Here is a 26,962-nt window from a genome sequence, read left to right on the forward strand (position 1 = left end):
ATCATGAATTAACTTTTCAACTTTTCCTCTATATCATCATGGTCGATTCAAGTCTATAGAACTCATTCCATCCATGTTTTGACAGACAACTCGGGATGTAGTTTTTTTGAGATTTTATTTTGTTTTAACACCTAATTTATTTATTTGTAACAAACTAAACAAGTTCTCCTGTAAAGCATGGAAGCTTTAATATTTTAGTTTTAGATTAAAGATTTTTGAATTTTAGAATTAAGATTTTATTTTAGTTGGGGTTGGCCAACAAATTTTGTGTGTTCATCCGTAAAACTTGAAAGCTTTTGACTGGTCAGAATTGAGGCTTTATTTTGTATTACATTGTTTAATTTATTTGGATTAGACCAGATAATTTAGTTGTGCATTTTCTTTGTGTTTTCCTGTAACACTTCAAGCTTTTGACTGATCAGAATTAAGATTTTAGTTTATTATATATTGTGTATGGTACCTATTTTATTTATTTGAACTACAGTTCTACAGTACATTTATCATGTTCAACTTCTGATAGAAAATAAATAATAATTAAACCAAAATTAACCTTGTGATATCTTCACCAGCATTTGTGTGTCTGCTTATATCCCTTCAGCGATATCTTTTACAAGTACCATAAATTTACAGTGGCTGTTACAGACTCAAATCAAGTGTGTGTTTTTATTATAGTAATAATAAAAGTAAATAAAAATAAAGTAGCTCACTACTTAAAACAGCAAATGCGGGGAGGACATGGGATCAAACCCGCAGCCTCTTGATTATGAAACAGCCGTTCTTACTTCTGCACCAGTCAAGCAGACATATCTACTTCATATTGATTGATATTTGGGCTTCAGTTTTTACATATTTAACAGCAACATGTAAATTAAACAATTTGTTTCTTTGGTTATGTTCTTGAATAAAAGCATACTTGTTTTGTTATACTTTTGGGGAATGTGTTTTATTTGATATTTGGACTTCAGTCTTCACACATCATGCATTTCACGTCAACATTTTGTCATTATTACTATAACATGAAAAAGGTTTCTGTTTTATTCATGTGTTCCACATTTCTTGCCTCGCATTTACTGTCATCCTACATTTACACAGATCATTGTAGACACAGAACACAAATTAAAAGGAATGTATTCCAAATAACAAAGTAATATTTACCCTATACAATTCCAGACACCTAACTCCAAGATACATAGACTTCAGCTGTGAGAATTTTGTGTCCGACTTCAGCTTCATCGGTGGGGGATGGGTGAGCAAGCCGCCTGCTGCCAGTGCTGATTGACATATTTGCAGAACAAAGGCGCTAATGACAAGGTGCAAGGGAATTGAAGGTGGCCCGGCATTATAAATATTTTTTTAGGCTTCAGCAATTCTAGTGTTAACCACTCTAAAAAAAAAATGACTGTGATTCGCTCATTTAGGTATTCCAGAGTGACTGCAATTTGCTGAGTTGATAGTGTTTACACATAAGCATTTCAGTCTAAGTAAGGCCCCGAGGAACGTTGAAATGTGGTGGAAAACCACCACAATCTACATTTCTTTTTCCCCACAAAGATGCATTTGAGATATGGGACATAGAAAAACATAACACAAGTAAATGCAAAGGAGCATAAGAATATTCTTCTATATTTCTCTATTAACAGTAGAGTACGCAAAAGCTGTTCTTAGAGGTCTGTTTTCACCTGACAAGTGCAACAGTTCCTCCTGCTTGACTGCCACAAGTACATCACATTGTTTATTGATGTAAAATAGGAGTTGCAGAAGCAGATGGTACAGGGATATATCTAATGGTAACCAGTATTCACAGTTAGAATATTATGGTCATGTTAAGGTGCATAAACCCCACTTAACCCTTTAAGTGCATTTCCTGGTGCAAAGAAGTGAAGCAGTGGAGAAAAAATCAAAATGCCTTCTTTCATAAAACTAATTTAAGTTTTAAATGTACTTCTGTCTTCATAGATTTTAAAGTTAAATTTCTTTCTTTCTTTCTTTTTTTCCATCAGAGCTCAGTAAATGGCTGGAACCTCTGGAGAAGCTCCGCTTTGAAATTAGTTGTATTCCAAATCTTATTGAATGTATTAAACAGGTTTGTAAAATTTCTAGATTTAGCTGAAAAACTTTTATGTTTCCACTCGTTTGTTTGTTTGTATGCCTCACTGGTATTATTAAACAATTCAGCATTCATAGGTAGCATTATTATTAGATGGCCTTCTGTCGTTTGCCTATTATAGTGTGTTTTCCCCTATGTTGTTTAACTATCCTAAATACTAAGTACATCAAGTACTAAGCACTTTCTTCTTCGCTTAGATGTCGACATTTAATTTATAACATACCTTATACGCTTTATATGCGCTGAGAGCCCTAGATCTGTGTGTGCTCAAATCCTTCACAAGACTGAATGTTTTGCTGCCTATTGTCCTATTTGATAGATTGTAAGTAGGGTATGTCTTTGGTCTCACAGGTAGATTGTAAGTAGGGCGTGTCTTTGGTCTCGCGGGTCTTTAAAATGTCTTACGAGAAGATCACATATCGTAGACTTGCTTTTTGCCTTCCAGGACAGGATTTCTTTTTATAATAGATAGATTTATCCTTTGTAATTGCAATTTTTCCTTAACATTTTATAAAACACTTTGAGCTACGTATTTTCTCTAAAAACATTCTATAGAAATAATTGTTGCCATCATGATCAAATAGAGAAATTAACTTTTTTTTTTTTGATTCTGCACATTTTATTTTTTAGTTTTCACACGAAAAGTAATCACATTCTCAATAATCAATCTGTCATTTTTTTGTTGTGCAGTGTTAAACGTGAAGTAAGCATAACTGTGCGTATTGACTATGTAGATTTACATGTATTTTGCAAAGTTCTTTGCCTTTTGGCTGAACGTTTTCTGATATATTATCTATATAATAATGGATTTCTGAAGCAGGTTTTCAGTAGGCAGTCAGTCATTCTGAAGATTTTTTAGTAATAATTGAAGTTCCATATCTAATTTGCCTTGGAAGTTAAGAAGGTTTTCAACACTTGGAACTCCTTGCCAGCAGTTAATGGAAACAGACTTGTTTGATGTATACTTAAGAATATGAACTACATAGTTTGCTTCAGCTTATTTTTATCCAGTTTGGTGGTACCAGTTACAGAGTTTCAAAGATAACGTCCCTGTTTTTGAATCCCACTGGCAAATTATATACCAAATGAAAATAGGTTATATGCAATATAGACTAAGCTATTGTGTCGAATTTTATTACTTGTTTATATATTAAAAGGTTTGTTGCATTAATTTTTCCAAAACAAAAATTGAGTAAAATTAAAAACCTGAATACTCATTGTATGCTTTTTATCATAATGCCATTTTAATACTGTGTTTCATTTAAATTCTTGGAGGTTTTAAATGAATCAACAAGGTATAACTTTTTTTAATAAGGAAAAATTAAACTAGGTCCAGCCTCCGGCACAAAAGAAAATCCTACTCTGTTAGAAGGTGCTTATTTAATAAAATCCATCACAAGACAGATCTGTAAAAAAAAACAGATTATTAGCTGCTAAAATTAATTAATTTTGTAGGAAAATAAACATTCCTAAATGCTACCTTACTTCTTTTTTCTTGATTAATTTGCTTAGGTACTATAAATTATATGAAATCTCCAAACTCTTTTTGTTTTAGAGCACCGTGAACTTATGGGCTATTATAAGTTTCAAGTTTTGGGACCACACAATAATTTAGTGGTAACACTGGGTTATTTAAAAAATGCATAATTGAATATATAGTATATAGAACATCTTTTTGTTTTATTTTGTACAGAGCACTGGTAAACAAAAATACACCCTTTGGCTTGTATTTCTCTGTAGTAGAGCTTTGCAGTAAGTTCAAAACCCCTTTTGAGAAGTTCACTGTCTGGCTATTAACAGTTCATGATTTGAGTGTGTACTTCAGTGTATCAAAATACGTCTTGCCAGGCACAACTTCCATTTATTGCATTGGAAACCTTTGTGTGATTGAATAAGTTTTGTTAATATCATGTGCCAAAATTCAGTTTGAAAAGAGTTTAAGGCCTTTAATTGTTTTTTATTTAATTCATAAACTAGATTATTACACACCTGACAACTCCAAGGTGATATTAAATGTTTGTAACAAAGGAGACATATTTAGTACTATGGTATTTGTTAATAACTTTCTTGGACCTAATTAAGTGTGTGCCATTACTTTCCCTTCCTTAGAATCTGGATAATTTGTTAACTCTGGAAGGAGCTGGACTGATGACTGCTCTCCGTGTTCTTTGTCACATTACCTGTCCACCACCAGCGATTGAAGGTTGGAGACAAATGATTTTAAGTATAATACTGCTCATATTATGCATGTTTGCATACATTTTACAAATCAAAGCACTTTAAAATATGAGGTGATTAGTTGGAAAAACTTACAATATTTTGTGATTTTCTTTTGGCTTCTCTCAGGCTAATGTACACAAACTCATAAAACTACAGCTTTATGCAGGATTCACTCATTTTTAAATTTTAAGATTTGGGATTACTTAATTTACACCCCTGTGGCCTCATGAATAAAACTTGCTTATGCTCAGGAATGTTTGTAAGCAGTTTCTTACACAATGGATTTATAAAGCACAACTAATGGCACAGAAATTGCCCTAATGTTACAGAAAGTTTCATCCATCTGACAATCCTACACAAACTTTTGGTTTTGGCATTTTACCAACACCAAACAGAAGCACAGTGAAGTGAACCGAAAATCAAAATTTTTTTTACGTGTTTCAATGATGCAGTAGTCACATTCTGATGTCATTCATCCATTCTTAGCCCTGTTATTGTAAACCTGTAACTGAACTGAGATTGTGTGATTTCTACATGTTGGCTCGGTAATGTAAGCTCCAGGTCACCATACAACTAAAAGAGGAGAGCTCTAGGATATCTAAAATGGCTTATAAATCAATCAATATTACAAAAATGGTCACAAATACCATTAATAATATTTAAATGATAATAAACATGTCTTTAGGTTTGTTTGTCTATGTAGCTTAATTGTGTCTAAGTAAGAACTTTTTATTTTAAAAGTTAGAAATTGTATGCATAAGCTCAATATTTGGTTGCAGTTTTCTATTAATTATTTGCTTCCTCTAAGAGGCAGAAATCACATTTTAGTTTTTTAAATACTTTCTGACAGGGTTATGTGTGATGTGTAATGGAGATTTGTTTAGACCAACACACTGCATTTTGTACAGGCACGGTATAAGAACCAGACGTATGCTTCCGTCACTCTTATTGACTACAGAAATTCAGTTTTGCTGAAAGGAGCCTTTTCCGTTGTGTAAAAGGGGAACATATTGTGTACACCATATTCAGGTTGAAAGTAAAAGTAAATTAGTCAAAATTCAAAATCAGATGGATTTCTTATTTAAACATGAATATGCACAAAATATACTGTACCTCTAAACTAATATAGTAACATGTACACTAAGGAGCCAAACCACTTGTAGTGATTATTCAACATAAAATGAAGAGTAGGTATAGAAAGGATTTACTCCAATAGGTTTTTGTCGGATAATGGCAACTCTGGTCTGTCATCACTGTTTTCTGGCCTTCAACATGCCTATAAGATTTTACCAAAAAAGGCTGGACCAAGCAACACACATTTCATTTCAACATTGGGTTTATAAAGAATGAGATCATCATGGACTATGTGATTTTTCTGAACATGTGCACATTTTAAATTTATTCTCCTATTTTTTTTCCAGCAACTAAAAATACTGCTTAAAATAATACTAAAAATTGAAATTCAAACATTAATATAACTGTACTATTGAATTAGTGAATTCCAAAATAATTTAATATATTTATGTTTAAACATACCCTTTAAAAGCTGTTTTTGTGACAAATAACTTTTAAAATCTGGTTTGTCAGAGAATCATTCAGGTAGGTTTGCAACATTTTCTATGGTAAGATTTACATTTACACAATTAGCTTGTAAAACTTACTAAAGAGTAACTTTTATTTTTTCTATGATATACAGTATTTTATAGTACAGTATTTCAGAACTCTTGTAAAAGAACCATTGCTGTGCTGTTTCCAAAATGTCTGACATGAGTGATCAGACTTGTTATTGCTTAGCCTGTGTGTAAATCCACAATTACAAAAGTTACTTGTAGTTAATTAATCGTAACTGAGAGACTGCATTACATTCACTAACGTACCATTCTACTATGTAACATAAGTGTTTTTACTGCGTTCTTCACATTTTAAGGGTTATTCTCATTAACATTAGTTTGCTCTCGAAAAACCAATCAAGTTACACAAATATAGTGTCTTCAGATTTGTATTCAGTAATGAAGCAGAGCTGTTTTGCCGTACTCTACATGTACATATCGTCTTAATTAAGAGATGCGCTTCAAGCATTTCAAGGACTGAAATCCTAAATACATTTAATGTTATTATTATCAAATGGAGCAGCTACTGCGTTTCATCAGTGATTTAGACAAGCCAAACAGCCACCTCGTTTGAAACTTGCCTCGATGTTTAATTGCTACAGCTGTTGTTGTCACTGTCACTGTTCCCGTAAGTGTAAATGGATGTGTGCAAGATGGTTTTATCTGCAACCCTGAGCTGTATCCGGCAGTTACAAAATGGTTGGATGTACGGACGAACGAGTGTAGATGTTCTCATTACAATCAAAGAATGATTGCAAAGCTTCCGTTCCTTTATTGGGACTGTGTAGGACACTGCATTAAATGCAGTTAATTCCCCCGTAATTTCATCTGCTGTAACATATGCATAACACCACAAGCCAAACAGTTGAAACTTGCTTCAGCTCACAAAGCTGCACAGATCCGTTTCTTAAGTAACTCCTAGATCAATTAAACTGGTAATAGCAAAATCCTGTGTGTTTCTGTGTGTTGGCTTTTTTTTCCATTAATATGCATGTTTTCCTGATTTGCACTTGGTGTATTTGTATTAGTAGTGTGAACGAGAGCCAGAGGTAATGGTATTGGCGTCAGGCAAGTCACCACCTAGATCAGGGGTGGGCAAAGTCATTCCTGGAGGGCCGCAGAGGATGCAGGTTTTTGTTCCAACCCAATTGCTTAATAAGAAGCACTTATTGCTCTAGAAACACTTCTGCTTCATTTTAGTTATCTCCCTCGTTAAGATTTTGAACCCTTATTGCTTATTTAAGTCTTAAAACAGCTGCATTCGTGGTTTTTAATTGCTCCTTATTAGCAATGAGATGCAAACGACAAAAGAAACCAGAAGTTATCCATTTTGCTTGTTACCCTTTATACCTGTGTGTATTTATCGTGTACTATTTGGTTTAATTAAATACTTGGAAGGAAAGAAAAGAGAAAAAAGTGAAGGATTGATAATTACCCATCCGTTTTACACTTCAAAGTATTTGGATGTTATCCTTAGAATGGAAAAAAAAATCTAGGATATGAGAATTACTTGACATAGCAGAGTTAAAGCACTAACAAGCCATGAAATGTAATTATTGGCAAGGATTGTATTCTAATTAAGCAACTTGGTTGAAACAAAAACCTGCGGCCACTGCGGCCCTCCAGGAATGACTTTGCCCACCCCTGACCTAGATAATGTTACATACCTTAGCATAAATCTCAGGATGGCGTGCCTCTAGACCCCTCTTCAGGTTTGTGGTGTTCTTTCCTGTGAGCTTCATTCCATGTGGCTTACACTGAGTTTTATTTTTGTCAGCATTGTAATAAATGTTGGTCCATACGTCTGACCGCTTTTTTTGCCTGAGAATCACGTTCAGAGATATAGAAGAGCAGAGTGGAGTAGCATTCTGGCTGCCGTGATGATTCCCTGATGGTGCCCAAACTAGAGTTATTCAAGTACAAGCATGCTTACAAATCTTGAAAATTGCACCACTGAATTCATGCTTGTTATTTGAGGTGTAATGTCATGTGTAATAGATGTGCAAAGAGCTTCACATCGCTCACGGTCTTTCTGTAACATTTTTGTTTTGTTTAGTTTTTGTCAACAGTGTTTTTAAAAGCATTTGTCTTAGTTTTTGTCATTAAAGGTGCATTTTCATGTAGTTTTCGTTCCATTTTTGTCACTGAAAAGATGTCATTGACAAGTATTTTTTGTCTTAGTTTTTATCAACAGAATTAACACTGCTGTGTGCCAAATTCATTGAATAACATATCTGCAAGAAGTGTAGCCTTAAAAACTGAGAAGAAATACCCTTTATTTGAGGTCTGTTTTACTAATGTATCTGTATTTGGTGAAGCATACACTCAAGTTCTCATTCACTGAACTTTTGTTTCCTTCATTCCCCCATGGTTTGAACATAGTTAGATTTTATGGTGATTGAGTCATGAGTTTTCAAAATGGGTGTTTTTAAGGCGTAACACAGTTACTGGTGAGAGATGATAGAGAGTAGGTAAAAGTGCGTGCAAACATTCATAGTATTAAGCTTATTTGAGATTTATAAACACACTGTGAGACATGACATGCATACTGTTTTATAAATCTGATTTTTGTGTGCATAGGCCTTTTTTGCCTTTCTACCATAAGGAAGATTTTAGTAGGTAATCTCCAGGGTATATACATGAGGCCTATGGATAGTGGAATGTTACCCATGGTTGGCAAAATTGCTCACATTTCTTTCTGCTATATGCAAGTTAAAAAACTTTCTATTCATATTCATATTCTAAATTGATTTAAAACTTGACCTTTGACTTTATCTGTCATAAACACTGACAATTATTCAGTCATAACTGTGTGTTTTTGAGTGAATATATGTAGTATGTAGCTCTTTGTCCTTTTAGAAGATGATCTAATGTTACATGTCACTTAGAAGACAAATTTAATTTTGGACAAAGTGATAAAATGATACTGCAAAGATAATCTATATTTTAATAGAAAAGATTATTAGAAAGACTGAAAAGCAGTAAATTTTTTTATAGCTTGGGTATTTCTATGTGTGTATAACTTCTTTTTTTTTTTAATGACAGGACAGCAGAAGGATCTCAAATGGAACCTTGCTATGATTCAGTTGTTTTCTGCTGAGGGCATAGATACGTTCATAAAAGTACTGCAGAAACTGAACGGTATCTTACTCCAACCTTGGAGGTTACATGGTAACATGGGAACCATTTTGCAACGACTTATGATCCTTTCTGTAGCAGGGTGCACCTTGCGCCTCCTTAAGTGCATGCTTACTGAGCTGTTGAGGGGTGGCTCTTTTGAATTTAAAGACACACGAGTGCCCAGTACACTTGTTACACTGCACATGATCCTGTGTTCAGTTCCAGTTTCTGGACGTTTAGATCCAGATGAACAGAAGATACAGAATGACATTGTTGACATTCTACTTACATTTACTCAAGGAGTTAACGAGCAAGTTACTGACACTGAAGAGACTTTGGCAAACAATACGTGGTCTCTGATGCTGAAAGAGATGCTGTCCTCTGTTTTAAAAGCTCCAGAAGGGTTTTTCTCTGGACTTGCACTTCTTTCTGAACTATTGCCACTTCCCCTTCCTATGCAAACAACTCAGGTAACTATTTCATTTATAACTTTTTGGTATTTTAGAGTTTTTTGGAAAGCAAAAGCCTTTCTAATAAATAACTTATTGAGCATGTTGAATGTCTATCAATATGAGCTTTTGTCTCAGAGATTGTAGAAACATTTTTGTGAGTAACTCTTTAAAATCAAATTAAATATTTAAGTTTAAATGGATGTGCTTTGATATGAATGATTTTTATATAGTGAAGCTAATATTATTGTCTTTCAAGTCATAGTGTTGCTGCAGAGGAGTTAATAAAAGTATGATTTGTGTTTAATTATTTTTATGAATGCGGGTTTTAGTTAACATGCAAGTTGTTACAATAATAATGAATACCACATATATTAATATTAAAGTATTACAGCTGCTAATTGGAGATAAATAACTACCTTCTATTAAAATTCACTGCTTTACATTTTTCCGTCTAGCTTGGAATCTAGCATTTCTGCTTTTTTCCCCATTTTTTTCTGTACACTTACTGTTTAAATCTCAGTCAATGTAAATAAACTGATTATTATTTTATGAAAATAGTGTGACTTCAAGTTTGGTCACTATGTAAATAATTGATTCTGCCCCTTCTATGGAGGTTTTCTACCTCGTAATCAATTCTTTTAAAGAGCAGTCTGGCTCCCTGCTAGCTTGATATTGACAAAATAAGTTCATAACTTAAAAAAAAATGGATTTGTTTATATGATATCTATTCACGTAAGTTACCGAGTATGCTGTATGTGGTACCTTTAATAGTGATATAGCTTACATCAAACGTTTAAAGAGTGTTGTTACAACATTTTGTATTATCCTTGGAGTCATATCTGTAGACAGTTGCACAGATAAAATTAGGTGATAGTCTCTTAAACGGCAGCTTACAAAGGAAACCACCATAGACCTCATACAAATATAAATATGCTCAGTAAAAGAAAATAGTATTTTTGCCCTTTATGTTAAGAACAAGATTTAGAATTTTTTAGGGGTTTTGTACAGCTTCTCCTCTTTGTGCTTTAGTGTTAGTGTTATGAAATGTGAAATGGTGCATATTACCTAAGCTAGTGTACTTATGTCTACTTTTCTATTCTGTTGTGAGATATTAATGGGTGTTTTGAAATCTGTGCTAAATTTTCTTAAATAACAGCTAACTTTACCTTACTAAGGTAATATTCTGTGTTTCAAAGCTTACCATCATATTCTTGGCATATTTTTTTAAATAAACAGATATTCAGAATGCCTATATTACTTGTAAACATTGAACTATAATAAAGTTGTCAAGATTAAATATTTAACAGTTACATTTTTGTTGAATTATGTTGACAGAACATTTCTTCACAAGACATTGCAGTGGCACTAAATACAAGGAAACTGTGGAGCATGCATCTTCATGTTCATGCTAAACTAATCGAAGAGATTGTGTGTTGCTTTTCTGGAACAGCATGTCAGCCAGTGGTTCATATGTTAAGACGAGTGTGCGTTCAGTTATGTGACTTGGCATCTCCAACTGCACTGCTTATTATGAGGACAGTACTGGACTTGATCATGGAAGAGATACAAATGTAAGATTTAATGCTTAGAATAAGCATAAGATACAGTGTGCTTCATGAAAAAGACTTTATTTTAAATTTCTTTTGTTTATATTCCATAACATGTTGTATATAATTTATGGTTTAACAATAACTTCTTACATTAGGCTAAATTATGGATGCTTATGCCATTTTTTGCTTCTGTTTTCTTCACAGCTCTCCTGAAGGAAAGGAAAAGGTTTGTTCTGCCCAAACTACACGTCTGTTTGCACTTTTGGATTCTCTTGCCTCACATCGATCTTGTAAAGTGGCCATTTTGCATCTCATTAGTTGTGCCAGTAAAGGAGATGAGAAATATCCCGAATTATTTCAGAATATATTAGGACTGTTGCAGTTTTCAAGTGACAGCAATATTCATCAGCAGCACTGTGCAGAATTCATTGTGACCCTCATCCAGTCTCTTTGTGACCAGGTATTTGGATCAAATATTTCAATAATATCTGTTTGAAATTCTCCTTATATGCCTATGCATTCAACTGTTCTAATAATAATTTTATGGGTATATAAATGCACATTCAAAATGTGTATTGTACATTGTTTCCTCTATACTCCTGAAGACACCTCAGTGTACAAAATATGTTTCTCTTTCCCTTATTTATTTCTTAGTGTTTTCCTTAAAGGTTTGATTTACATTTGTAGAACTGGAATCAGTAGTACCAGTCAAACATTTTGTATTCCTTCTTTCCTATTACTGAAAGTGTGATACAATGCTTACAAAAATGTTTTAAACTTAACAAAATTATTTGTATGTATATGTATATTTATGTTTATGCACTTTTAAAAGTGATATACTGTAATTTCACATCACAGTTTTCACTATGTTGATAAGTAGTGCTGTTTATTTAATTGTAAACATTATTTAATATAGATAATGCTTTGATGCTAGGTAACACTGTTGCATAGTGGCTGATTTTCCTTACTCACATATGCAGAGGTTCAGATTTGATTATTAGCTTTGATCATAGTTTTTATAGACTTTCTGTGATTGTGCGGATGAATTGGTCTGAATGAGTGTTGTCTTGTTTTCTGAACCTTCTTTTAGCAGATAAGGGTATTGGGGCTCTAGGGACTATCTCCACAGAAAGACAAGAAGCAACCCTATATATAGGTATAGATTTTAAACTGAGCTAGGATCAGGGCCAGCTCCACCATATAGCCAAACGACGTTTTCTGTGGTCACGGCATTTTGTCATCTATAACAGATGTAGCTTTTGGGGTTGGGAGAGGGTGCACATGTATTTGGGTGATCTATGGCCCTACCACTCTTTGATATAACACCAAGGTACAAATTGTGTGATCTCCAAGGGAGGCTCCAAATTCGCCCTAACTGTGGTTCATTTCAACTTTCTTACAACTTGTGTGAAAATCGCAGCAGACTAGCACACCTTCTCCACTCATCTGTCAGTCATATGTGTGACTTGTGCAAAACCCCATATGAGACCCCCAGAACAAATAAAACACACTGTTTTATCTGCAAAAATGTTTAAACCAATTGCCTTCAAGCCTTTTTTAACAGCATTTTCACTTTTGACTAGGGCAGCAAAAAATCTAGAACTGGCACTGGCTAGGATTACTCTATTCCTGTTTGACCACAATAATGGTTGTTCTTACATTGTCAAACAATTAAACCTATACATTCTCAGTTTATAATGGCTAAATTCTTTAAGATTCTACATAGCTTGTACAGATTGGCTTTAAAAACTGCTGAATGCTAGGTATAGGTTTTGATTTTGCTGACTTTAAATTCTCACTATTTCAATTAGTGTGGGTAAGTGCTCAAAGATTTTAAGATACGTGTTTGCTCCTGGAGACCCTTAGGTGAATAAGTATGAATAAATGGAGAGCATGCAGACTTTACTTATAGTATAGTGTTCAGTAGTACTAGTGTGATGAATCTTATGATAAATTATTCCAGATTTTAGATACGTAAAAGGAAAAGGCCAACTCATCGGTGTATGATGATCCAAGATTACAGTTAGGGGTGTAAGGCTGGGTTTATACTTGACTCTCAGAATGCTTATACGCATGCATCATTGCTGCCTCACATTCCCAGTGCACATTCTCTGAGCATATCGTCAGAAATTAACACAACACATGTGCAAGTTGCAGTACCAGCAAAAATTTGAGTGGCATGTGTTCAAATTTTAGTACGTGACATCAGCATCATTGTTTACTATCGACAGCAAGCCACATTGCAGCTCCAGTGAAATCAATCAGCCTGTTTCAATGTTTGAGGAATGGTTTGATGCAGTGAAGCAAATCCTCAAATTTAAATGCTGACATGCAAAAGTATTCATGGTGTTTTTCTTCATCCATTTCATGCATAGGCAATTGAAGCGTTGCATATTCCCTATCGTAATTTCAGATGTGTTTCAGATGACAGTCATCAATACTTACAAAGAATTTTCTCTCTGCAGTTCAATGCCTTTCAATAACTGAATCCTATTTAGAGTTCAACAGACTGCAGTTATTGAGAACATTATACATTATCTACTGTATAGTATCACATCTGTCTATTGAGTATAGGCGAACAAGGACTGATATGTTAGTCACATCAGCATTAAGTTGTAACTCATTAACTAATTTCAGAGCAGTTTATGTTCTACAATTGGGTCCAAAACCCTAACTGGTAGAATTCAAGAATGCAATTTTAATTTATTCATTTAACTGTTGAAAAAACACATTTTCTAGAATTTTCTTTAACCGAGTTTACAAAATATATCCATTTATTTATTTATTTATTTATTTATTTATTTCGCTGTAGCCTTTATAGTGTCGAGTTAAACATTAGATTCTATTGGGCAGCGTACTTTGTATTCAATGCTGTCGGTTAAGCAGTCACAGACTTCTTTAAAAAAGCCTGTACAGACTGGGACAAGGGAGCAGTTGGAAAGTTTTGAGTTGAGTAATTATTTGCATATTCAAGTACAAGAACCAGTCTTGATTGGGGTACCAAGACATCGCAGCACACCCGGTCGCGCACATTCACATATTTACTTTACACCTGACCTGGAAATCCGCCCAGCCTGCATATATTTAGATGTTAAAAACGTGGAAATCTGCCCAGCCTGCATATTAAGATGGTAAGAACATAAAACTTTGAAAAATTAGAGGAGACAAGTCCATCAAGCTTTTTATTTTTTTTTAGATAATAGCTAAGCTCTTCCAAAATCTCATCCAGTTATGATTGTCAAGGTTCCTGCTTCAACTGCATGTTTCAGTAGTTTGTTCCAAATTTCTACAGCTGTCTGAATAAACACGTGCTTCCTGGATTCAGTTGTAAATATACTTCTCCTTAATTTCAACTGGTGTTCTTGACTGTATGATTCACTGTTTAGCTTTTTTGCTGAGTCTGCTTTATCAATGCCTTTGAAAATTCTGCAGACCTGGGTTAGGTCCCCACACAGTCTCCTCTGCTCAAGACTAAACAGGCTTAATTCTGTGAGTCTGTCAGAGTATGACATATCCTTAAGTTCTGGGATGTTCCTGGTTGCTCTCCTCTGCACACTTTAAGTGCTAATATGTCTTTTTGTAGTGTGGAGACCAAATGCAGTTTTACTAGTGCATTGTGTAGTCTGAGCATAATGATACTTGGTTTATATTCAACAGTTTTTACAATCTAATGTTATTTTTTTGTCTTTTTAAATGCTTGTTCACATTAAAGGTTATGAGAAAAGACAATTCCCCCTCAGGGATTAATAGAGTATGTCAAATTAAAAAAAAAAAAAATTAAACAATTAAAATTCCTTTTCAATATAAACTCCTAAATCCTTTTCTGAGATTGTATCCTTTAGGGCAGTGTCTTCTGTCTTGTATTTATAATTGATGTTCCTTTTGCTAACATGTAGCACTTTGCACTTTCTACATTAAACTGCATTTTCCAAGTCTTCACCTAGTACTGAAACTTTTCCAAGACTTTCTGAATCGTTTGTGCTGCCTCCTCAGTATCTGCCATTTTACAATTTTAGTATTAAAAACTGATGTCAGAAGAAAAGGGATATCTGTAGAGAAACACATTAACACTGGAAGATTGTGTAGATTCTAGTGTCCACTACCCATGCCAATATTAGTGCTTTTGGGATTCTACTTTTGCTGTCTTTATTATAAGCATTTTTTTGAATAATAGATCTTTTACCCAAAATTATGCTGTGGAACTGCTGTTGGCAAAAACCAGGATTTAAAACCATGCTAGCTTTGCAGCATTGCCTTTATATTAGTGGGGGGCCCTGAGCAAGTAGTTCAATGTTTTGGAGTGGCGTGGCTTAAAGTTTGGGAATGCCTAATGTAGATATTCACCTACGCTATATTCACGTATGGTAATATATTGTAGCGACTGGTAAATTATTTGCTTTCTTTGCATGTATGCAGCATTCCAACTGTACAAAACGCAATTTAGATGCATATACAGTCATGGCCGAAATTATCGGCACCCCTGGAATTTTCTCAGAAAATGCACTATTTCTCCCAGAAAATTGTTGCAATTACAAATGTTTTGGTATACACGTTTATTTACTTTATGTGCATTGGAACAACACAAAAAAACAAGAGAAAAAAAGCCAAATCTGACATCATGTCACACAAGACTCAAAAACTGGGCTGGACAAAATTATTGGCACCCTCAACTTAATATTTGATTGCACGCCCTTTGGAAAAAGTATCTGAAATCAAGCGCTTCCTATAACCATCAACAAGCTTGTTACACCTCTCAACTGGAATTTCCAACTACTCTTCTTTTGTAAACTGCTCAAGGTCTGTCAGCTTTGAAGGGCGCCTTCTCTCAACAGCAATTTTGAGATCTCTCCATAAGTATTCAATCGGATTTAGATTCGGACTCATTGCTGGCCACTTCAGAACTCTCCAGCGCTTTGTCTTCAACCATTTCTGGGTGCTTTTAGAGGTATGTTTGGGGTCATTGTCCTGCTGGAACACCCATGACCTCTGACGTAGACCCAGCTTTCTGACACTGGGTCCTACATTGTACCCCAATATCTTTTGGTAGTCTTTAGATTTCATGATGTCTTGCACACAGTCAAGGCATCCAGTGCCAGAGGCAGCAAAACATCTTAGAACCTCTACCATGTTTGACTGTAAGTACTGTGTTCTTTTCTTCATAGGCCTCATTCCGTTTTCTGTAAACAGTAGAATGATGAGCTTTACCAAAAAGCTCTACCTTGGTCTCATCTGTCCACAAGACGTTCACCCAGAAGGATTTTGGCTTCCTCAAATGCATTTTGGCAAACTCCAGTCTGGCTTTTTTATGTTTCTGTGTCAGCAGTGGGGTCCTCCTGGCTCTCCTGCCATAGCGTTTCATTCCGTTCAGATGTCGACGGATAGTTCGAGCTGAAAATGTTGAACACCCTGAGTCTGCAGAACAGCTTGAATATGTTTTGAAGTTGATTGGGGCTGTTTATCCACCATTCGGACTATCCTTCGTTGCAGTCTTTTATCAATTTTTCTCTTCCGTCCACGTCCTGGGAGATTAGCTACAGTGCCTTGTGTTGTGAACTTCTTGATTATGTTGCGCACAGTGGACAAAGGAACATGAAGATCTCTGGAGATGGACTTGTAGCCTTGAGATCGTTGATATTTTTCCACAATTTTTGTTCTCAAGTCCTCAGACAGTTCTCTGCTCTTCTTTCTGTTCTCCATGCTTAGTGTGGCACACTCAGACACACAACAGAAAGGTTGAGTCAACTTTTCTCCATTTTAACTGGCTTCAGGTGTGACTGCTATATTGCCATCACCTGTTTCTTGCCACAGGTGAGTTGAAACGAGCATCATATGCTTGAAATAAAATGATTTACCCACAATTTTGAAAAGGTGCCAATAATTTTGTCCATCCCATTTTTGGAGTTCTGTGTGACATGATGTCAGATTTGGCTTTTTTTCTGTTTTTTTGTGTTGGTCCAGTGCACATAAAGGAAATAAACGTGTGTATACCAAAACATTTGTAATTGCAACAATTTTCTGGGAGAAAGGGTGCATTTTCTGGGAAAATTCCAGGGGTGCCAATAATTTCGGCCATGACTGTAGGGTAAGCAATACAACAAGCGCCTTGGAAAGTATGACTTTCTTCCATTAATATGGCTTTCTTACATGAAGGGTGTTCAATCAGGGATTGAAGAAAATGTGCAGGATCTAGTCAGAGAAGGGTTACATCTGTGCACATTTAGAGTCTGCATTTTTAAGTTTTCGCCCTTCCACATTACAATGCCGTGCCGGCATTTTCTGAAGTATATGGCTGTGGAGAAAGTTTTCAAAAGTTTCCATTTTCAGGGGTTAAAAATGCCAGGGTTATATGTGGACAGTAGGCGAAAATGGAGATTAATGTTTGTGTTTTTAAATGAAAATGCAGCATTGTTGACATAGTCTAAGTCTTTGGAGCTGCTAGTCACCACCTTATCAACCCATTTAAGTAAAATGATTAAATGTAAACTGATAATTACTCAAAGGTTTCTGTTCCTTGAATACCTGCAACATCCTAGCTGCATCACTTCCCTAATACTATTGGTTATAAACAAATAATGAATTTGTGAAATAATATAATCATACAAAAAATGAGTATAGTGAAATAACTCAATCATATTTGCAAAATAGAACATTGCCTTTGTTAAATAATGTGAGACATTTGTTAAACAATATAAGACATTTGGATATATTTCACTACACCATGCTTTAATAAGCTCCTGTAGTCCTAATCACCAACTGTGCCATGGCATACAGCATTGTCACTACACATACTTATAATTCATCCATTCCTATTGTTCAGCATCTGTTCACTAGATTCTTTTTATCTATCGGTAAGCTTCCAGAGACTTTGCAAAGTATGTTTCCTTAGATTTTTTCTGTGGTATTTTCCTATTTTTTTCTTTTTCTTTTAAAAGGTTTACTTTTTTGTCATTTTTGCTTCTCTTAATGTAACAATAATGTCTTTCCTGAAAAATCTCTACAGCTAAACAGAGCCCTTTTTCAGTCAGAATTTTTACTCATCTAGCAAAATGCCTTGCTTGCTGTACTTATTTTATATCGATGAATCCCTATACAGCTTGTAATACTGTTAGAGCACTTCTGGCATCAGCTGTCAAAAAGACATACTGTGGTTTAAAAACAGTAGCTGCACTCTGAGAGAGAAAAATGCTCTGAGCAATTAAATACTGAATTATTGGTTAAACTAGACAAACATTTTAGCTTGCGGTGAAAAGGGTAACTAGCATGCAGCTTGTTTCTTCCTATAGTGTAGTGGCTTCAAATTACATTCATATAAAGTTTGTTATACCTGTTTATAGTTTTTAGCAGCAGTTGAAAACCGAAGATGATGATGAAGATGTATTCTACCCTACAAAGCAAAATATAGAAATCCATATTCAAAAATAAGAAATCTAGGTACTCCTCATCATGAGGCCATTACTTCAGAGAATCACATAACTACAAAATAACTACTTTCTTAAACGTCTGGGCAGTGCCAGCAAATGTCTTTGTACCTGCAGTTACTGGTTGTTTATTTTTCCCAGTAGCAGACCCTGTTATCCCTTTGACCGATAGCATTTACTATGTAACAGTTTAAACTGGCATATGATGACCTTTGTCTAGATTGGTGTATAGCTGAAAGACTCTGTTGATACATTACATACATGGTCACATCTAGTGAAATATATCGCATTTCCATCTTTATGCTGGTGGCCGAATGTAGGAGTGACACTTCTTTAGAGAATGTATGGCTAGTGAGGTGCAAAAAACAAAAAAAAAAATTATTTATCCAGGCACAAATAAAATCAGAATTTCACTTTTAATACAGTGGAACCTCGAGATACGATCACCTCTGTATACGAGAAATTCAAAATACGAGGAAAGTATGAGCGAAAAATTCAGATCTAAATGCGAGCATTGGCTCGCGTAACGAGCCACGAGCCAGGCTGTGGGTATAGCTCGCGGCTTAGCGAGGGGGGCGTGGTAGCAGTTGCGAGCCGCGATCTGCGGTGTCTGCGTTTCTCACTTAAGTGCACAGGTGGGAAACTGCCCACATCCATGATTGTTCCTGTGGCTGATGGGCTGCAGCTATATAGAGAAGCGCGAGCCGGTTAAGGGGGAGAAGAAGTAAAAGAAAAGAGAGAGAGAGAGCGCGCGAAGGCAGGCAGGCAGGCGGTGCGGGAGAGCGAGCGAGCGAGTGCAGGCTCACGTGTAGCTGAACAGGCGAGCCAAACAGCTGAAGCAGGACGGTGTAGAGAAGGTCAGCTGCATTAAGAGTGTCTCGCCTGTTGCAGAGCCCGCAGGTGAGACGCTAACAGAGAAGAAGCACCGAGGATTGTCATCTGTTTTTTAAAGACTGCATCCTTTTGACGTTTTAACCTCGTGTTAAAGGATTGTTATTCTTGTGTATTTTAAACCTCCACTTCACAACTGTTTTAAGGATTATTTATTTAAAGATTTATTGAATGCTCTACTTCACTTTGGACACCTGTTTTGATTCTTTTAATAATCAGTTATATTATTTACCAGTGTTATTTATTAAAGGTAGACTACAGTATATATAATTTATCAGTGTTATTTGTTAGGAAAATTGATTTTTATGTTAATATATTTGGGGTGCGGAACGGATTAACTGGATTTCCATTATTTTCAATGGGGAAGTTTGTTCTAGATACGAGAAATTCGCTATACAAGCTCAGTGCTGGAACGAATTAAACTCGTATATAGAGGTTCCACTGTATTATACTGCAATACCTCTGATCTGTGTTCCTTCCTTATATCATGAGCTTTAACAATTGTGCTAATAAAAGAATCAAAATACGGACCTGTTCTTTCTAACCAACAAGAAAATAATGTTGGGATAAAAATTAACTGGTATGTGAAGTTCATTATATAAGCTTTATCTATGCAGTAGCTGGGTAGAACTTCATTTACCTCATTTTATGTTTTTGCAACCATGCATACTTAGGGCAGTAACATTATTTAGTAAATAGTTTTAATTTCTTTTAACCATTTTTATTTATTTACTTTTATCTTACATTGTAAATTTTATGCACGCTTCTTTATTGAACAGCAGTGCTTAAAAAAGAAAAATGAATACATTTTTCATTGAGAATAATATGTATTTGGTTTAAAATACTATGAATTTTCCTGTTTGTCTTTTTTTTTTTTTAATTTTCTAATTCATAGTACTTTAGGCATAGCAGGGATTTTACTGGTGTTGTCAGATGCAATCTTTTTTTTTTTTTTTTTTCTTTTTCTAGCATTATGACAGATGGCACTTTAGAGCGTGTCCTAGCTTTACTGTGTTTTGTTTTTGTTTGTTTGTTTTGATTTGATTTTGTTTTTCAATAACCAATATTTATTTTCACATTCTAGGATATTGCTCTGATTGTTGCAAGTTCTTTGGATGGCACAATTTCAGAGACTGAACAGCTAGCCAGTGCTCTGCCTTCTAAGGATCTCTTGTGCACTATGTGTGAGAGCATGCTTGAATTATTTAGTAACACAGAAAGCAGCTACACCTTATTACTCACCTCTATTAGAACAATGATGTTTTTGACAGAGCATGATTATGGATTCTTTCATCTTAAAAGGTAATCTTGAAATATTTTTGATTATTATGTATAATAATGCATTAAAACAAATGTAAACAATTAAAACAAGTATGAAAATTTTTAGTATCTTATTGAAAGAAATTAAAACAGTAGGAATAGATAGGATGATTGTCTCTAATAATTGTTTTGTTAAAATAAAAAAAATCAACTTTCTTTGATACGTTTGCTTCTGGCAAATTAGTATGGATTGTGTACAGAATAATAAGCATTCGCAGTTATATTTGGTTGTTCATTTTTATTTCCAAGTTCCCTTAAGAAGCATAATACTGCCATCTACGGTCTTCTGAAAAGAGTGGTTGGTGCTTTCAACAAAGACGCTGCTGAGCTTGTCTCTGCCCTCCTTGATTTTCTAAGACAGATTCTGAACACAGATTCTGTGGTAAGCTTTCCTTTTTTACGTAAATTCTATTAATTTTTGTGATTCTTTTTATTGTTGAGTAGTTGCGATAAAGATTACTTTTTTCACTTTTATTTTAATGTTAGTTTTGTTATTTTAAGTGATCCTTCTCAATCTGAGGGTACTGGGCTATTTATGTTTGCATATACTGTATATTTAAAGTAAAAACAGAATAATATTTCAGGAACAGTATAATTTATTATACAGATTTATATATCTATAGATTTTTGGGTTCTTAATGCTCCTTGTTGATAGTAGTATAAGTGAATTATATATATATGACCATTTTTTGATTTTCAAAAGAGAGTACAGAGAGACTGTAAAGAACACTTGACACGGGTTTCCAAAATAGTAAAAAAATTGTTTTTTCTAATAAAAAAAATTGAATCAATTACATTTATCATAAATAAATCCTCATTGGTTACAAAAAATATTAATTTGAATGGAATATTTTGAAAGCTAATGAAACAAGTAAAGCATTGTTAGTTTTTGTGGACATAAAAGCGGCCATGTACACAAAAACACAGAAAAACACTTTTTACACACTAGGCTTTCCATTGCTTAGTTATTTGAAATGCCAAAACAGCCTCAACTACATCTATAGCATGCTCTCCTTTACATAGCCTCATAAAGTATTCTTTCAATTTTAATTAATATATTTTGAGGCAAAGTAGCTTTGACAGACATAATGGCACTGTACATAGTGGCTAGCTTATTAATAGGGTAACTTGCTGAACCCCCAGGTCTTTTTTTTATTTGGCCTGTACTATTTATTGTAACAACAATCATGTCATTACATGTGGCAGGTAACAGCGACTACCCACTCAGAAGCTGGTGCCTTATGCCTTTCTGTAACCCCCAGACCACAGATGAGATGCGTTATAATGTTCCACATGATTTATGCTCTAAATTGTGGAGTGCCTCCAGATACTCTTGAATACAGGTGGCAGTTTCTTGTTGCCTCAAGTGGGATGCTGTTATACCAGCCAAAGAAGTTCTGCAGCTCGTGATTGCATATGTGTGAGTTTTATTAGCATGCTCCAGATATGCATGTTTCAGGGGGGTGTTCAAGACGTGTTCACGTACACACATTTACACGGTGATGGTGATTTCATAAAGGGTTTATAAAAGAGACGCAGGTATTCCTGTTTTCATCTCCTTAAAATTGGCCTTGTGTGTGGGTGAGGATCTAATTTTAATTAACAATTAAATGAGGAAATTACTAAATGTTTGATCAGAACTGAATTTGACACTTGAGAATTTGTATGGCAAGATTCCTATGTTTTTTCACCTTGTATTAAACTTAATTTCCATCACAAGAGGCATCACAAAGTATTCACCCTCTTGAATATTTTTGCAGGCAATTCTTTAACACCTCTGCATTTTAACATAGTTGTTAGAAGCAGATCATAGAATGGTTGAAATAGTTTTACTGTCAAATAATGCAAAGAGTACGCGACACGTGTTTCACCCTAATTCTGGGCTCATCAGGCGTATGATCTGCTTCTCACAACTGAGGGCACCGTGGCGGATGTTAGCAGACTTGCTGGCCAACCACAAGCGTTACCTGGTAGGTAACCACCCATACAATCAGATTGTGACACAGACTACGAATGCCGTGAGTATATATATATATATATATATATATATATATATATATATATATATATATATATATATATAATGTGAATGTAGGGGTGGGCGGTATGACCAAAATTCTATATCACGGTATTTTTCTAAATTATCCCAGTTTCACGGTATTGGACGGTATTTTTTTCCCATGCATGAGTGAATGTTAACCACATTTTCCACTGCAATTACTGCAGTAGACTAGCTAAGAATAACCTATTCCACTGTTATGAGAATTGTACATTGTACAAAAAAACATTTTAATGTGCACACAAGTATTAATACAGGTTTGCATGGCCCCATAAAGTGATAGTTTTCAAGGGGGTGACACTAATGAAGAGAAGGAATCGCATTGCATGACAGTTGCAGTCAAAATATAGAATCTTTTTATTGAACAAATTTTGCAGAAACTTAAACTATGATTTTGACAACATATTTTCAACCATCCAAAGAGGCATTTAGACTTAGTAAAATATCCAGAGGTGCTTGTCAAAACTTGCATTGCACTGAACATGTCTTAGAAAAGTAATAAATAGTAAATATTTTTTGTGAACCAACTACACTTTGTTAATGTTAACCATCTCTGTCCACTGACACGTTAAAGTGACTTTTTCAACAACTTTACCATCAATAAACTGCATAATATTTAAACTAATAAATAATAACAATAAAATAAATAATAGTATTATTACTGATAGCTGCACTATTACTTCAAGACTTCAAGCCCATGTGCATTACACAGTATTCACCAAATTAAACTAAAATAAAACAAGTACAACTTTGTGATGACATCCTTACCAACTGTACCATCATTTAGGCAAACTGCATTAATATGGACCTTGATTCAAGCTAAGCTATATACATAAATAAAATAACTGCAACTTGCATTTACTGTATAATGCTATTTGTGGTATAGCCCTACGGAAGTGCATTAGGGCCACGGTGAAGAAAAAAAAAATACAGTAAAGAAGGAAGAAAAAAAACAAAGCTGACTTTATTCTCGACATTTCCACTTTAATTTTGACACTTATGTCAAGATTAAAGTCAACATTTCCACTTTATTTTCATAGTTTACTTCATAATTAAAGTAGAATGTCATAAACTAAACTTCATCCTAAAATCAATGTTTAATTTACTTGATTTTCTCAAACCCCGTCATAAGTTAATGCAGCACATTAAATGCTTTGTGTTGTGTTCCCCGACCCAGTTGTTAATCACTATGCTTCTTAAACTGACTTCCTATGCACTACGAGGAGGCAGCAATCACCGCACAGAATCCATTCATTTCATGGTATTCCTGCTCTCTAAAATTTAGAATGCTAAGATAAATACTTGGTATCATTTTCATGATGAAATGCATTAAAGCAGGTATTAAATATGCACAGTAGTGAGGCGGTAGTGCTGCTCCCTGGCAGTAAGGGGTCCCCAGGTGTACGTTCAGTGTAGAGACCTTTATGGCAGGTGTGACGAGGTTCCAAAAAACTGGATGTATGAATGGGTATCGCACAGGTTTAACTTAAATATTGTGTAAATGTTGGGTTTGTGATCTGGTGGTCGGAGACACGAACACAGAATTCAATGCATGTTCTTCTGAGCGGGCTTTCTTTATTGCACGCGTGCTGTCTCTAGTTCCTATCCGTCCTTTTTCTTTCTCCACATAACCAACAACCACACGATAAACGTCTTTGTGAAATAAAAACTAGTTATAAACTTAGCCCACGGAGTGTTCAGAACTTTAAAAATATCTTCGTTATAAATGTTTAATTATGCCATCCATTCAGAGATGCGCCCATCTCTGAACGAGTCGCCAGCACATCGAAGGATGAATACAAGCAAAACATACACTAGCAGGGTCAATATAGCACAACAAAACCCCACATCCTACATGACTTTGAAAGGAAACTGAAGCGCCATATAAACCCACCAGAAAAACATGCAAATGCAAGGCAGGCACGCCGCCATGCCCCCATATGATTAATGCATGCTTTAATGCATTTCACCATGAAAATTATATTAAGTATTTATTTTAGCATTCTAAATGTTCAGAGAGAAGGAAGATCATGAAGTGAATGTATTCTGTGCGGCGATCGCTGCCGGCGTCTCCTCTTAGTGCAAGAAGAAGTCAGTTTAAGAATCACTTAACACAAAGCATTTAATGTGCTATATAACTTATGACGGGGTTTGAAAACATGTCGTCACACTATTACACAGTACCCAGGTACATTACACTGTATTGAAAACAAATAAAACAAGTACAACTTGGCTTGCAGTATTATCCAGTAGTATAGAAACAGTTTCCCGCTGCGCCACGTTCCGAACGTCGTTTAGGCAATTTAAACCGGTGTTGCGGTATAAGAAAAATCCATATCATAAAAAAAAATAAAAAACCGTTTTCGGTATGAACCGGTATACCGCCCAGCACTATGTGAATGTATGTATGTATATATGTATGTTTATATATATATATATATAATATATATATATATATATATATATATATATATATATATATGTAGACTAGCAAAATACCCGTGCTTCGCAGCGGAGAAGTAGTGTGTTAAAGAGGTTATGTAAACATATATATACATATACATATATACACATATCTACATATACATATATATACATATATATATATATATATATATATATATATATATATATATATATATATATATATATATATATATATATACACATATCAACATATATATATATATACACATACATATACACAGATACATAAACACACACATATACATCCATCCATCCATCCTCTTCATATATACATATATACATACATACATACATAGTGCGTAATAACACGGTCTGTGATTGTTACATGGGAGGGAGACGACAAATCACAGCTTCCCGCTTTCTAATCGGGCCTGTGATTGGTGCTTTGACTGATGCCTAGATCCCACAGTATGTCCCCTTAGGAGAGGCGTTAGGCAAGTGCAATTGAATATTGGTGCTGCAAGTTTAGCTTTACACCTGTTTTTAAGGCTTATTGACTGAAAGGGGCTTTCATGAAAAAACTTAGGGCTTTGCTACAGGATACACCCTCCACAAGTTAAGGAAGTAAAAATAAAGGTATATATTTCTGTTTTATTTAAACCTTTTAAGTTTGTATGTGGGCGGCATGGTGGCGCAGTGAAAGGTGCCAGTTAGGAGACCCGGGTTCGCTTCCCTGCGTGGAGTTTGAATGTTCTGCCCGTGTCTGTCTGGGTTTCCTCCGGGTACTCCGGTTTCCTCCCACAGTCCAAAGACATGCAGGTTAGGTGCATTGGTGATTCTAAATTGTCCCTGGTTTGTGGGTGTGTGTGCCCTGCGGTGGGCTGGCACATTGCCCGGGGTTTGTTTCCTGCCTTGTGCCCTGTGTTGGCAGGGATTGGCTCCTGTATTTAGGATATAGCGGGTTGGATAATGGATGGATGGACATCTGTATGCATAGCTCCATTTGCCCGTTTTCGTTTTTTTTCTTTCTTCAGTAATATTTCAGCAAACCCGGAGCTTGTCAGTTCAAATCCTGGTACTGACACCACTGTCTGACCCTGAAGAAGTCACTTCACCTGCCTGTGCTGCAAAAAACAAAAGTAATGTAACAAATTGTACCTCAGATGTTGCAAGTTGCTGGAATAAAGGCATAAGTAAAATAGATAAATATGTATTATACACATAGGAACTATTAATTTATTTTCAGTTAAGTCATCTGCAGCAAACTTTTATAAATGAGGGTTTCTCCTTTTTAGATAGTGCAAACTGTTTCTTCTTCATTGACGTTTTCTCTTGGAGAGCTTTTTTCATTTCATTGAAAATGAAAGCAGCAGCTGCCAAAATATGTAGCTTTCTTATTAATTTTTCAACATTGTGTAAAATAAATGTATAAAGTAACATAAAAGGTTTAAATACTGGTTATCCTTTTACACTAAAATATTACTAAAGAGATACAAAAAAAGTAAAATGGGTATGTTCTTTTTCTTTAAGGAGATTAAATATTACTGCAGAAAGAAAAAAAAAATTAAACAGCCAAATGGGGCTATGCAAACGAACTTAAAAGGTTTAAATAAAACAGAAATATATATTTTATTTTTACTTGCTTAACTTGTGGAGGGTGTATCCTGTAGCAAAGCCCTAACTTTTTTTTGTGAAAGCCCGTTTCAGTCAATAAGTCTTAAAAAAACGTGTAAAGATATTGACAATAAGCTAAGCAAACCCAGGAAGACATGGAATCGTTTAAATCAA

At 34.9% G+C, this 26,962-nt stretch overlaps 1 protein-coding gene across 2 annotated transcripts in view; it reads left to right on the top strand.

The window, feature by feature from the left end:
• Window positions 1-26,962, top strand: part of virma (vir like m6A methyltransferase associated) — a 217,896-nt gene that overhangs the window by 170,879 nt on the left and 20,055 nt on the right. For both annotated transcript variants that reach the window (XM_051935489.1, XM_051935490.1), the window contains exons 11-17: window positions 2,001-2,083; window positions 4,217-4,310; window positions 8,983-9,527; window positions 10,845-11,080; window positions 11,264-11,519; window positions 20,453-20,670; window positions 20,938-21,070. In XM_051935489.1, coding sequence (XP_051791449.1) covers window positions 2,001-2,083; window positions 4,217-4,310; window positions 8,983-9,527; window positions 10,845-11,080; window positions 11,264-11,519; window positions 20,453-20,670; window positions 20,938-21,070 — 1,565 coding nt within the window. The remainder of the gene's footprint in view (window positions 1-2,000; window positions 2,084-4,216; window positions 4,311-8,982; window positions 9,528-10,844; window positions 11,081-11,263; window positions 11,520-20,452; window positions 20,671-20,937; window positions 21,071-26,962) is intronic.

This window comes from Erpetoichthys calabaricus, chromosome 13 (genome assembly GCF_900747795.2).
Source record: "Erpetoichthys calabaricus chromosome 13, fErpCal1.3, whole genome shotgun sequence".
NCBI lineage: Eukaryota > Metazoa > Chordata > Cladistia > Polypteriformes > Polypteridae > Erpetoichthys > Erpetoichthys calabaricus.